Here is a 15166-nt window from a genome sequence, read left to right as displayed (position 1 = left end):
CCAAATGTTGTTTTACACAGAGCTTCAAGTAAGTATTCAGATAATCGGGAAAAGTCTATTGCTGTATTCGACAATATTTATAGGAATGCTAGCAACTTCTTGTACGAAAGAGCCAGAGCCGGAGAAAATGTTCACTTCCTGAAAATAGTACGTATTTGTGATCTGTATCCGATTTGGTAATGGTGTGAATTGTTTAAACATTATCCAGCAAAGAGAACAACTGATGAAGCTGCGCTCCAAACTGATGATGCAAAAGGTGCAGGTCATTGAAAAGATCGACAAGGTGGATGAGCAGATTGAGAGAATAACGGCAAAATCCGATGAAGACAAACAGGCACATTGAAGGGGAACAGCACTAAGGGAAATACATAATATTTAATCTGAAATAAATTAAGAGGGCTATACCCAAACTGTTTTTTTCTTTCGTTTTTTTATTTAAAATAATTTGTATTTTCTCATTTACATAGAAGCCTTTCAGGTCCGAGGGTTTTCTTTCCCTCTTCAAAGACCTGCCTGATAGTGGGAGCTTTCTTAAACATACGATATATATATGGGGCTGTTTTTGTTTTGTTTTTGTTTTAATCATATATGGTAACAATTTGTTTTGCAGCGCAAATGGTAAATAAAATATTGAAATTAACCTTCATTTAATATGGCATTCAAACAAACATCTATATGCACACACACATGTGCATTAAGAGAGGGACAGGGCATACGTGTGGGTATACGTATACACAAATCAAAATAAAGTCTATACAAAGATAAAATAAATACAAGTTCAAATCAAAATCAAAGATGACTCCACATGTGTGTAGGGCTGCTGCGCAAAATACAATACAGTACATCCTCCTGAATAAGTCGGATTAGCTTAAGAATACAAAAAGAATCGCCTATAGATATACTCGTACATGTATGTATGTACATATATGTATAAGCAGACCGTTAGTGGTGGTAGCAGAACGTAAAACTGAATTCAAGAACGTAAGTACAATACATTTGTGGTAGTTGAGCAACTTGGAGAATGATATTCCCTAGTACGAACTATAACTACAAACTAAAACTTGACTTGACTTGGTCAAGTGCTGGTGAGGCCAGAAGAGAGTGTTTTTGTGTATGGGTGGGTTGGGTGTGGGTGTGTGTGAGGTAGGCTTAATGGGCGGGCGGGCGGCCGAGCGAGCGAGCGAGAGAAATATGGCATACTTTCGAGCGTCTCCTGGTCCTCCCTTCATCTGTGGCTTGGTTGGGTTCGCGTTGGGGTTGGGGTCTGTGTGCGGGATTCGCTTCTAGCTTTTCAAATACTGATCAACAATGCCAGGAATGTTGTGGTAGCATGCAACTCGGTGTCTCTGTTTGTGACTGTGGGTGTGTTTGTGCGTGTGTGTGTGTGGACAGATATGAATCCTGCTTCTAACTTAGGTGTAAAACACTATCTCTAACTCTAGCCGATCTCCAGCTACGCCCTCTACCTGCGAACGGAGCCATGGAGTCGTCTGTTAAGGCTACAACTAACATAACATGAAACGCTGCTCGACTGACGCCCGCTGTGTCCTAACTGGGCAGCCGCTTGCTGGCCAGCTCCTGCAGCTTCTGCAGCGCCAGGGTCTTGTTGATCTCGATCAGGTCACGGCTGTGCTTGGCCGACTGCAGTTGCACCTCGAGGATCTTCATGCGCATCATGTGCTCCTTGCTCTGCATCTCCATGAACAGGCGCAGCTCGAAGTTGTTGCTGCTGGAGCTGCCAGTCGCGACTCCAACGCCAACGCCAACGCCTACGCCATGACCGTTGCTGCTGCTGCTGCCCGAACGCTCCAGGGCCTGGCAGTCTGTCGAAGGCGGCATGGATGTGGTCAAAGACTGCGGCTGATCCTCGATTCCCAACATGCTGCCGCTGTTGGTGCGCCGACGCTTGGGCAAAGGCTTCAGCAGATCATCATCGTCCTCATTATTGTTGTTGTTATTGGTGCTCTTGTGCTGGTGCTGCAGGGCGACCACCTGAGCTTGTGCCTGTGCCTGAGCCTGATGCTGCTGGATGGCGGCGGCCGCAGCAGCTGCCGCACTGGGGAACTGGCCGGTCCTCAAGGCATTGAGAGCCTCCAGCGTGGCGGATATGTTGTTCATGTTGAAGTTGGCCTGGAAGCCGGACATGTCGGGTCCGCCCGGGAGAAAGCCGCCACCGCCGCCGGTACTCGCATCGAGAGCAACGGCTGTCGAGACTGTGGCCGGACTCTCGGCCTCGTGGATCCCGTTGCGACTGTGATTGGGTGACACACTCAGACGCTCGCCACCGCCTAGGATGTCGCTCTGGTTGAGATGGTGACTGTTGTATTTCTCATCAAAGGTCTCGTTGTGTTCCTCTTCCTTGATGTCCACATCGCACATCTCCTGCGGTGGGGTACGACTGCTGCTTGAATGGAGAATATTGTTAGTTATAGATATCCAGCCGGAGGGAAAGATCTTTAGCATTCCACTTACTCGTCCATTTCGTGCTCATCCCCATTGAATTTGTAGTCCTCGCGATACTCGAAACCCTCCTCCAGGGCCAGTGGAATCTTTGAATAGTCAATGCCATCCAAGGCCTCCGACTTGCAGGCCTTCTTCGCCTCCTGCATAAAGTCCCACACCTCGAAGGTGAACGGTGACGGCTTCTTGCGATCAGCCACCTCTGCCCCGAACCTGGCTAAACGATTGTTATAGTCGAGTATCTCATTCCGGGTGCAAGCTGATGGAAGAAAGATGTTTTTAAATGTTAGGACATTAATTTATTAGATGAAAGGCATCTTTCTGATGGCACATACCCTTCATGCGGCGCCACTGCTCCTTGAGGCGATTGCAGGTGCGATCGGTGCCAAATTGATTTGAAAACTTCTGGTGTATGATCTTCCAGGCCTTGTTCTTGACGGCTGTGAGGCCGGCATCCAGGCGCTTGTTCTCTATGATCCGCATATCCTTGCGGCACAGATCTAGCAGGTACTTCTTCTCCTGATGATTCCAGTTCTGGGTGCGTTCCCGTTTCTTGTACATGTTCATCGATGGATTGTTCATGTACTGTGTCATCTCTGCGAATGGGATGGAATATGGAATTTTAACGGTCTGGTAGGAATGCGGTAGGCGGTAGGCGGTAGGCGGTAGGCGGTAGGCGGAGGGTTAATGTATAACTTACCCGTCTTCAAGTCGACGCCCTCCAGCAAACTGTGGTTCGAATTCTGCCAGTTGGCGGCTATCTTCATAAAAGCCTCCAGATCGTTGGCCGTATACTGTTTGTTGACCTGCAACGAGTAACGAGAGAAATGAGAATCGAGATATCGCAAATGTGGGAGCGAGAATCGAATCGGAATCGGAATCGGAGTCATTGATTAGTCCTCAAATTACCGGCAAATCTGAATTATAATTCCATTCCCCCTTGGGTCTGTCAGGTACATACTTTGGCATGCAAAGCTTGTGCCACATTCCCCACCATAAGAAGCGCTGCTTTGAGACGCACTTCAAGATTCAATGAACTTGATAATGATGACGATGATGATGATCGGATCGTTTCGGCCAAACCCGAGACAAAATGAAATATTTCGTGTGTCGGAGTGATACTCCGGGCACATCAATTAAACTTTTTTGTGGCGGTGGCCATTCCCGTAGGAGTCAATGAAAACAAAAGGATTTTGAGTCTGGAATTGTTATTTTCTTCATCGTCGTCTCCATCTTCTGCTCTTCTCCCTCCCTTGCATTACTTCTGGCTGCTTGATTTCTGACTTTGATATGACCAGAATGGAGGCGGCTGCATCTACAGTCGCATTAATTGATTTTCAATTAGCGGACAGGAGACTGGAAAGAGGGGTGGGAGGCACACAGGCATATCAGTCAGCAAATGTTTGCAGGCCATAACGAAAATGGGCTAAGAGGAATATGAATATGAATATGAACAATCGAATGATGTGAAAGAGACAGAGCGACCCACAGAAAACGACAAATAAATAATGCCATGAAACGCGTTTTAATTTATAAATTAACAAAACTCACACACACACACACGCACACACAGATGCGGACATTTTGCTCGGAGTATCTGTGTGTGTGTGGATCTGTGCTTGAGTGTGGGGGCGATCAAACGTCGCACTGACAGCCAATTATACCAAGATCAAATACACTCAAGCAAGCATCTACAAATTCTTCAAGCATATACCCTATACATCCATATATATGTACATACATATGTACATATATAAATCAATACATCCATGTGGTGGCACATATTGAGCATATCCAATGCTCGCTACAGTGAAGCTGGCCTACAGCGGCCAACAAGCTGATTTCTTCTCGAAGAAATTATCTGGAATCTATGTAAACTAGACTCCGAACATCTGCCCTTACAGATCTCCGCAAAAGCTCTTGCCCTACCCCTGTCCCTACCTCGACCCGATCATATGTACGATCGTCAATCTTTAAGTACGTTTTATGGTGCTTTATTTTATTTCAGTTTTGTTCAGCGACCGATTCCGGTGTCTCCTCCTTCGGAAACCCACAAGTCTTGAAGAGGGAGGGGACTGGGGGACTGGGGGACTGGCTGTAGAAACTGCGCCATGTGTTCAATATTTATGCCGTATCTGATTTACAATTTATACGTGTATATGTGTGTGTGTGTGTACACATATATAGTAAGTACGCAGATATGTAGATACATTTGTATTTATCGCATACGCTCGACGAAGTCTATGAGATCCAAAGGAAACTTAGTCATTGGCATCGACAACGACATCGACAACCGACAGCGGCGCGTGCGCTTATTATTATTATATTTATTTGTACTCTTCCTATGTGTACGAGTACATATACACACACACACACACACACATATCCACTATATTTCTTAACGAACAATTAATTATTATTGTCGACTATTATGGTAGTGTTTAAATTTTAGTCATGAGTTGGCTGGACTTTTGGGTTCGGTATTTTCGGTATTCAGAGAATAATTGAAATGCGAGGCGAGTGTTCTGCTCTGTTCTGGCACTGAGCGCGCTTGCCGGCCAAGTTAGTCCAAAGATGAAGTTGAAAGATGCAAAAAATGATGGCAGACTGGAAGTTCTGACACCTCCCGAAATGCCTCCCAAATGCCTCCGAAATGCCTCTGAAATGCCTCCCAAATGCCGCAATTTATAATCAAGTCTTGTGTCCGGCAATTTCGAATTGTTCCTAAGTTTGTTTAATGGGCTGCCAAGACCAAAAGTAATATCTCTATTAGATTTAATATTTCCTGTGTTCCAATTAGGGATCCTTGGTAGCTTCCGAGGCAGTTCCCTGACTGGTGCATATCGAATATGCCTCAATGATCTAAAGATCAAACAATAATCACTCCCTCCTTCAATCAATGTTACTTCAAAAATTAAGCATTGAAATTACTAAATAAGCAAACTGGTTTACATTTCCAGCGACTGTGTGTGTGTGTGTGTGCTTTGGATTTTTATCTATATTTATTTTTTTCGGTTAATATGAAAACGAAAAATAATTACTGTATCTACATACATGCCCCTCAACAATTGTGAACCTACACACACGGAGCGTCTACAAAAGTCAACCTTGTGCCTTAAAATAAAGCAAGGCATTGTCTGTTGCCCACTACTACCAGCAGAGGTATAGCAGATACCAGATACCGGAGACAGACCAGACCAAACCAGACCAGAGACCAGGCCCAAAGACGACCATGCTCGATATACCGTAAGTACGTATCCATTGCCCGGGCAGGCAGTCCGTGCTTTGTCCGTGCTTTGTCCGTGCTTTGTCCGTGCTCTGTCCATGCTCTGTCCGTGCTCTGTCCGTGTGTGTGGGTAATTACCACAAATTAACGATCGAATGAACGAACAAACGAACAACTTATTGTATTCTGCGGCATGCCTTAGCCCCAGCCCCAGCCCCAGCCCCAGCCTCAGCCCCAGCCTCAGCCTTAGCCTTAGTACGGTGAACTATTTCTGTCAACAACAAAAGTTAAAGCAGCGTTATAGTTCAAGCCAAATGAGAAATTTCAAATGGTAATGGCAATGGGAGTGGGGCATAAATGGAGCACACCACACACACACACACACACACACACACACACACATTCTGATGGAGCTGTAGATGGAGTACAGCTATGGTCGTGCCCTGCGACTGATTCTGAACCTGGAGACGAATCGTTAAACGTTAAACTTTCGAGCACTTGAAATGATTTTACACACACAGAAATTCTCTTGCCCACGTTCTGGATTGCTGTTGAATGCCGCTGCTGCTGCTGCGTTGTGTAGCATAAATTTATGTATTATAATAATTGTACAGAGAAAACTAAAAACGAAATGTCATCGAACGTTCAAGTGGCCGAAAAGAGCTCCCCTTCATTGCCCTACGTTTCCCCTCGTTCTCCTGCATTTTGGGTCTTTCGAGTGGCGGGTACGTGTAGTGGTGGAGTGGCAGGCAGGCAGGCAGTTGTGTGGCAGTTAGGGCATTCATTGATTTGAATGCTTAAATCAAAGAAAAGAATTTGTTGTGCGCTGTTTATTGTTCTAACGTTGGTCGGAGAGCGCCTTAAGTGGGAACCCTGCCGCAGGTTCAAGATGCGAACATTTCTCGCTCTTCCGACTACTCGAACAATTTCTCTTCATACGAGAGCGAGAGAGAGAGAGAGAACGAGGAGTGTAAATATTTTTGGAATGATATTTACAATTGGAGAATTTCTTAATTGCTTTACCAGAAATATTCGATAATACAGGAAATCTCAGTTCTTTCAAGTGGATGGAATACTCTTAAGCGGGGATTGGATAATGGCATCTTATGATATTTCATTAGATATTCGTATGACGAATAGGTTTATCTTTCATTGAAATACCGTCTGTTCTTGTATTAATTGCATTCTTATGTTTTATCAGTAAATTCTTATGAATATTATCTGGAGTTTAGAAATGCTAGAAACGTCAGCTTTTGGCGTGTTCTGTTTATGATAATAGTCATAGATTACTCTGACAGATTACTCTCATATAGATCTCAGTTATTCAAGAGTCATAATTTGATATAAGACCTTAGTTTGTTTCTCTGCTGCCGCTGGTGCCGCAGCTGACGGAAATTGACTCATGGCTTTGGCTTTGGCTCTGTGTGACTCTGTGGCTGTTTCTGGGGCTCTCGGCGAATTATGCTCCAGGTGTGCATGGCATGACACGGCTGCCGAAACAACAAATTTATTAGAAATTTGTTGCACACACACACACACAAACACACACTGCGACAGCCACTGTGGCACATTTATGCAAACAAATAAACTAATTTCATGACGCACACGCGCGCCTGCGCAGTTGTCAGCGCAAAAGTCTCTGTGTGTGTGTGTGTATCTGTGTGCTACTTACAATTGTAACTAAAAAAAAAAAAACTATATAAGATTTTTCTTTGTCAGGCATTTGGCTTTGTCTACTACGGGCCTGGCCTACACCCAAAAAAATATATAGAAAGAGAGGGGGAGAGAGAGAGAGAAAAATCATGGGTTCATCGACTTCTCTACTCCTCATCGGCGACGACAAATTGCGCTTTGTGCTGCGACAATTGCCAGCCAGGCATCGAATGGGAAGTGTCTGCTCCGCTCTGCCCCCTACCCCGCCCTGTTCCCCCCCCCCCCCCCTCCCCCCTTCAACGTCTTTAGTGCTGTCTCAACGACGCATGCGTAGGTCTAAACTTACTAAATTATTATTGTTGTATTTCATTAGTCAGCCCCCAAACCCCCAGACCGAAACCCAAACCCAAACCCAAAATCCAAAATCCAAGCCTCGCATACGAAATTGCGCAGCTGTGCATAGTTTTCAAATCAGAGTGAGACTCGCAATGGGGTGGGAGGAGGGGGGATAGAGGGGAGACTGGGGAATGGAACTGAAACTTCGACTGAGACTTCGACTTCGACTGTGGCTATGTGACAGTCATAGATATCGTCAAGTCAAATGGATTACCTTTATCTTTGATTCACATAGCCCCCCGCTCCCCCCCCCCCCCCCCCCCCCCAAAACCAGCAAAACAGCAACCAAGGGAAACAATTGGAGCAGTCCACATTTGTATTTACGTGTATATAGTGGGAGATATGTACATTAGTTAGGCCATGTATTGTGCATACACTGTGAGAAAAAACACACACACATCGCCGAGACTTCAGTTCCCTGTAGATAGGTTTAACCATGAAATATAATTATTTTCAATTCGTAGAAAATACATACAAATAAATATAAATGATATTTAAAACGAATATTTTCCAATTTCCACTCTCTGAGTGTAAAAATAACAATTTCAGGGCCCTTTTTCTTTCAGTGTAGGTATGCACAAAGTACTAGCAGAGCTCTCCAACTTTCTTGAGCACAGCACACACCCTGAAAACATGGCTGGGCTGACAAGTTCATTACTCTACCACTATGCTCGAGTCTGCTACTCCGAGGCGACTCCTCCGCTCGACCCATCCACACAACAGTTGCCACAAACTTTGCTGCTGCTGCTGCTGCTGCTGTCAGCACCCAGTCGCCTTATATGGTGGCGATACCAATTGTTAGTGTCTTTATGCCATTCGAAAGACCAAATTGGTTTGTCACTGGCTGCGTGCGAGTACGTTACATTGTCGAGCGATCATAAAAGTTCCTTGTGGTCTGGAATGGCCGATGGCCAGCGACATTTGCATAACTTAGGCATAGCATCTTGTCTATGGGTTCGATGGGTCTTTTATATATAGTATATATTGGGAATATGCCACTGGTCCCATAACTTAATTACAAGTTTTTATGGCTCGACTGTCAAACCCAGTCCTTGCCCAACTTTTGTCTTATATTTTCTATCATCATTCTGGGCTGAAACGATAGACAATTCCAATTGAAAGTCAACAGCCAGCCAAATTGTGGATTTCAATTCAAAAGTTTCACGGCGTAGTGGGAGGGGTGGGGAGATTCTGCTTGATGTGGGTTCATGATGTTAACACTCAGAGCTGCTATCTCCACGAGTCTCTACCAGTCACACGTACATACCTACATATGTGTCTGATTTGATGGCCATTATTACTTACAGTCTCCCCAGAACCAACCGCCAAACCAAACTCAAAAGCCAGACCAGAAAGAAAAGAAAAGAAAAGAAAACAATTCTAAGCACTCGTTCGTTCACTCGTTTTGGGGCATACTTCTTTTTCGGTTTGGTTTTTCGGTTTAGTCATTTTCCAAAAATTCATTTGAATATTGAAATTCTTTAAGTATCCACACCACACATGTGTGTGTGTCTAATTTCTATTTGTATTGGGCTTTAATGCCTTCTGCCCCCTGCCACAGACACAGCCACCACACTCACAGAGTGAGTGCCGCAGACCAGACCCAGACCCCAAACACAAAAAACTTCTTTATAATCGCATCAAGTCATGATTGCGCTCCAACTTTGAATCAACGTTGTTATTTTTTTTTACCATTTACCATTCCTTTTAAATTTGTGTTGTTGTTGTTGTTGTTGTTGTTGCTGTAGCACTTGAAGGCGTTCAAAAATAATTTCTGGTTCCATTTAAGTTGGTCTTAAAACGAAAACTGAAAACCGAAAACCGAACACCGAGCACCGAAACTCTTCAAGTAGACAACAGAAAAGAAAGCCCTTCCCCTCCCCCACTTTCCCACTTCCCCACATCCCCATTCCCCTGTACTCTCTCTCTCCCTCTCCCTCTCCCTCTTGGATAAGTTTTTCTTCTTTACTTTTTGGTATTTTTTTGGCATTAATTGTTCCATGAACCGAATCTAAGATTGATTGAACGGAGTTGAACGAACTGGTAGTTGGGGTTGGGTATGGCTCTCTGGATCTCTGGATCTCTGGCATGGGTATGGGTATCTCTGGCTCAATGTAAATTATGGCACTGTGATTACCATTAGAGGCAGAATGAGTCGAATCTTTGAATGCGAACGAGACCGAGGCACGAACCATTTAGAATGATTTGTGGATGATCATCGGATCTGCCAAGCAGAGCTGCCTGCAATATATCTACATACAATATACACTCGTATATCGGCAGCCAATAGCGCCAGAGGCCACGCCCCAAGCCCGGCAGCAAGTAGTAGCCGGACGGACAGACAGACAGACGGACGGACGGACGGACGGACGGAGGGACGGAGGGACCGACGTCTTGTCATGTCGCAATGCGCAATAATAATTACAAATGATCGGATGTCAATTTTTATGGCGATATTTACAGGCAGGCCAATCCAACACTCCAACACGGGGGGGGAGAGGGTCGAGGGTAGAGGGGCGGGGGACAAAGTCTTTTTAAACAAATGAAATTTATTGTTAACGGTTAGTGACCCGAATTACACGTATCGCTTATTTATATCTATCTATAGAGCGAAACCCTAGCGCAAAGGCGATCGGTTCGAGTCTCCATCAACTGCGTGGTGCGTGTGTGTCTCGGTGTCTGTGGCTGTGGCTATGGCATGTATCTTTAAGTAGCAACAGCAACGACTGGGCTCTGAGCTCTGCCATCGAGTTTGGCCCCTTGAGCGTTTTAATTGCGCCAATGCCCGGGACGCCTACTACTACAACTACTGCCTGCTGCTGCTTCACAAAGCTCTGAGCGCGGAGATAATGTATCTTTGTATCTGATCTTAGTCTGATCCCGAGTCCAACAACAACACAGCAGCACCACATGAGAGCATTAATAAGTACTTGCTACAAAGCACTGTGATCTCCGAGAGATCTATCACTCCGAGCTCGGAGCTGAACTGAACTGAAATGAAATGAAATAAACACGTTATTCATTCATATAGGAATTGAATTGATGAGGCAGCCAGCATCTAATGCCAAGTATTTGCTGTGCGGGAGAAAGCTAATCAGCTGAAAGCAAACCAGAAATCAGATACAAACATTGGAAAAGGATCTAGATATATGTATGTAGATCTGGAGATCACAAAGATATGTATGTGTCTTATGGTGGCCCAAAGCCATTTCTGTACAAAAACAAATGTTAATTCGCTTCGGGGGATACACATTTTGCATTTGGCATTTTGCAGCTATGCCCCGGCATTAATTCATTGCCCCCCCCGCACGTCCAAACATGAATGTTATTCATTCCGAATGAATGAAAAAGTGGCCACGCACATTACTTGCGACCGTTTGTGTGTGTGTCTGTGTGTGTGTGTGTATCTCTTGGATACAGCTGTAGCTCTCAGTCCCATTCCTTGGACTCTTTGCTGGCGTTCTTTATGATTTTGCACGTACAACAATTCCGTTCCGACTTCTCCTGGGAAAGGAAATCAGAGCAGACCAAATGGCAGCTGCTTGGCTGGCAATGTAATCTGCTTACCCCCCGGTTCCCCGTATCCCCGTTCTCCGTTCCCCATCCCCTACACGACTGTCACAATTAATATCTCATAAATATTGCATTCAGCCAGCAAATGTATCTGTATCTGTATCTGTATCGGTTTGTGTGTCTCCCATTGTTGTATCTTTTGCATTGCAATCGCAATTTAAATGTTTGTCTTCACTTATCAGCGGCGGCTAAGGCCAAAAGGAAGAAATTAATTTAATTGCGCATAGAGTACACCAAAAATTGTTTAATTATGCCAAACACACGGCGAACAGGCCCCAGCCAAAGGCGGCAACAGCAACAAAAATGTATTAACTAATTCTTGGTAATTTAACCAAATGCTGATAAAAGCGAAGCCTACCAACAAAAGACAAAAACCAAAGCGAAAAGCAATCCAAATGGAACGCCAGGGGGAAAACGCGCTCCCCCCCCCCATTTGTGGCACTGCTCCAACGCCGCCTTCTTTGTATAGTTTATAACTTTTTATTTTTCGGTGTGTTGTTGTTGTTTTTTCTCTCTAATTTTCTACGTAATTCGTTTCGGCAAAAGAGCGGGTGTGGTGTGCCCTTTGCTTAGCGATGGGTGCGTGAAGGTGTAACCCACTTAAAATTAGAGATAAAGCCACAATAACTAAGAAAATTGTATCATTTATTGTGTTTATAACTTTCATAAATATTGGATTTCGCCATTCTTTATAAGGAGTAGCTTCAAACCATCTATGGGTACAGCCCAGACGAAAAAATCTAGAAAGATCAACAGCTGGAAACAAATCTATCGATCAAAATACTGAAAGACAGTCCATTCCTCTATAAGAATTGACTTGAAGATCTCTTAAGCCTACTCCCTTCTGTATTCCCACTGTTCTATCCTCACGATTCCCAGTCAAATAAATTTGTGCAAGATTTAAGCATTCATTAAGCACACATGTACTTATGTATATGCGTGCTACCCGAAGTACCAATGATTTGTTCAACAAATTTACTTAGGCATTTACCCTCCCCGCCCCTTTCGAAGACCTAAGACCCTCCGCCCGATTGATAGTCAAACAAATACGCAGACGTCCTATGGGTTAGATTGGGTGCAGCAGTCATGACTCGGTATCGGTATCCGAAAAAGGGAAACGTTATACACTAATTACCTTTTGGGGCGATTCGACTGCCTTATCGGAACTAAATAAATATTAAATCGTAATTAAAGTCATGGGAATGGCCAAGTACATGTGTGTGTGTGTGTGTGTGTGTGTGTGAGTGTGTCAACAACAAAATATTAATACTACACATAATTTAAAGCTCTTTTGTTTATCGATGTCACACCACCGTTGAGTATTTGTGTATCTGTGTAATTGATAAATAAGTCGAGAGACTTTGCCTAGCATTAGGTCAACGGAAATTTAATTGCTAATTGCATCGTTTAGGGGGCTTACAAAGTGTCCCAAGCCACTATCAGCTATCACCAGACAGAAGTTTGACTAAACTAATCATCACATTTGATAGATAACCTTAATTAAGCTGTCGCTACAAATCGAATTCTTTGCATTTCCTTCCCAGTGACAATGTGCCCCAAAAGGCGGACAGCAAAAAAAAAAAAAAAAACCCCCTCCCCCCCACAGAAAACCACAGAAAATATGTGGAGGGTAACCACAACAGAAACACACAGAAAATTTGTTTGTCTTGCACACCTGGACGCAGTTGGGTAGGTACGAACGCGAGTATCTAGATACTAGAATCTAGTCCCCACGGCAACCAGCCAAAATGCATTGGTATCAAAAAACTGGAGCTGGAGCTGGCACTGGCACTGGGAGTCGATGTTTGGGGTCCAGTCTGCATCTGCATCTGCATCTGCGCCAGGGCTGCTGCCCTCCCCCCCCTCCATATCCCCCTCCTATATCTCTCAATTATAATGCGCAAGTGTGACGCATGATTCATACCTATATATACTATACCATATATCCCATATAACCCACTCGTACATATAGCCATTTATTTGCTTACTGATTGCCGTTTGCTTTTGTCGCTGGTCGTCGGTCGCCGGTCGCCGTTGCTCCATTTGTTCGCAAAAGTCATGCGCTTTAAATTTTAATAAATTAATTTTTTGCCTTTTGCTTTAGTCAACAACTACCACTACTATAGCGCATATATAGATTGATTCCGATTGCGACTGGTCAGACAATTTGTACAGATGAGAGATACAGATACTATAGACATACATATATTGTGTCCATTTGATATGCACATTCTTTAGGTTTACAATATTCCAAATTGTAATCAATGCTAATTTCCCTGATATTTGAATTTGATCTTGGGCTTCTATATGGGCTGTAGGCTATAGGATATAGGAAGCCTTAGATCTCTCAAGTTTCTATATTTTTTATGAAATTCTTTTCATATTCAAATCCTCCCCCAAACTGACAATTCAATTGGCAGATACTCTTCCATTCGAATACACTCAGACTTGCAGTTCGAATGTTGAATAGTTGTGGCCGTAATCGAATACCCAAATCAGCTGTCAGAGCAACAAAATCTGTGTTGTGTCCCGGGGTGTGTTTTTATAATCGTAGTATGAGGTTTTTTCCGCTTAAAATCAATGCCAAAGGAGGAGAATATATTTTGAAATTCAGCATAAAAAATGCTGACGACATTTTTAATCCTAAAATTGAGACTAAAATCAGTCAGAGAGAGAAAGAGAGAGAGAGAGAGGAATTTCAAGGTGGGGGCGACGCCATAAACCCACGATTTGGGATGCGCGTATACCTTCAGTAGGGAAAGGGGACCGGGGACAGGGGACAGGGGACGGTACGATGGGCGATGTTCGTGCGATCGCATCGAAGGCACATATTAAAAGATATATGTATATACGATACCAATCCCCTTTTCTCTACTCCGCATCACCCTCACCCTCACTGCCACCCTCACACTCTTTATATTTGTTGCTGTTGAACTCTAACTGAAATTGTAGAATCAAGATTAGGTTTTAATAATTCAAAGTGAGTCGTCCCGTCTCTCACACACTCATCCATTGTGCCTGTCTCTGTCGCTGTCTCTATCGAGGGTACGGTACTACCAAAACGAGACATTTGAGGGATTAGCAGACGAAGCGAGTAACGAGTCGAATGAGCGAGTGTCTCTGTGTGTGAGTCAAAGTGTATCTCGATTTACTTTCAAGTAAAAAACGGAAATCATGTTACTTTTGGTCTCTTTTTTTTCTCCTCTTTATTGTTTCTTTGACAAATTCGAAAGAAATTAAACAAGATAAACTATTAGTTGCACAGGGGGGTGAGAGGGGTACAGGGCGTACGTGTGTGTGTGAGACGAAAGGAAGTGGAAGCCAGCGCAGTGCTCAAGCGATTTGGGCTCCAGCTCCATAGAGCTATTAAAATACAGAACACACCCAAAAAAAAAATATTTTAACGACACAAAAAAAAAACAATCAAAACGAACAAAAAGAAGCAGGGGAAAAGAAAGAGAGAGAGAGAGAGAGAGAAAGAGCGAGGAGGAGGGACAACGACGACCGACTCCCGACTCCCGATGTTGAGGATGATGATGACAAAAGGCAGATCGGGGTGACAGCGCGATTTATGCTGAAATGGTACGCGTTGATGCATAAGTTATGAGCAGCAGTATCTCACAGATACAAGAGAAATGCTGCCAGATACTCGGAGGCAATTGGCAGCTCAATGATTGGAATGGTGGTACACAAGATCTATCTCGAAGATACAAAAAAGCTAAGTCCAGACCTTGAATTCTTAAAGTTACCAATCCGTAAGGAGTGCTCTTTTAAGGACAATTTCTTGCAGATACTTTCAGATCTCTCAGATACAAAGTAAGCCAAAGCTTGTTCAAAGGAAACTCTGGAAAGCTGTTC

The 15166-nt window shown here is 44.0% G+C and overlaps 1 protein-coding gene across 3 annotated transcripts in view; it reads right to left on the bottom strand.

Annotated features, from left to right (window-relative positions):
• Positions 1-630: 630 nt before the first annotated feature.
• Positions 631-15166, bottom strand: part of LOC6592424 — a 37237-nt gene continuing 22701 nt past the window's right edge. For 2 of the 3 annotated variants that reach the window (XM_026984802.1, XM_026984804.1), the window contains exons 2-5: positions 3161-3266; positions 2796-3056; positions 2473-2719; positions 631-2404 (exon numbers count right to left, since the gene is read on the bottom strand). In XM_026984802.1, coding sequence (XP_026840603.1) covers positions 1549-2404; positions 2473-2719; positions 2796-3056; positions 3161-3266 — 1470 coding nt within the window. In that variant the 3' untranslated portion in view covers positions 631-1548. The remainder of the gene's footprint in view (positions 2405-2472; positions 2720-2795; positions 3057-3160; positions 3267-15166) is intronic. The other variant, XM_026984803.1, reaches the window with a different exon arrangement.

This window comes from Drosophila persimilis, unplaced genomic scaffold, assembly GCF_003286085.1.
Source record: "Drosophila persimilis strain 14011-0111.01,24,50 unplaced genomic scaffold, DperRS2 tig00000002-arrow-pilon, whole genome shotgun sequence".
Taxonomy (NCBI): Eukaryota; Metazoa; Arthropoda; class Insecta; order Diptera; family Drosophilidae; genus Drosophila; species Drosophila persimilis.
The sequence above is the reverse complement of the archived record's forward strand: the minus strand, read 5'-3'. Positions and strand labels throughout refer to the sequence as shown.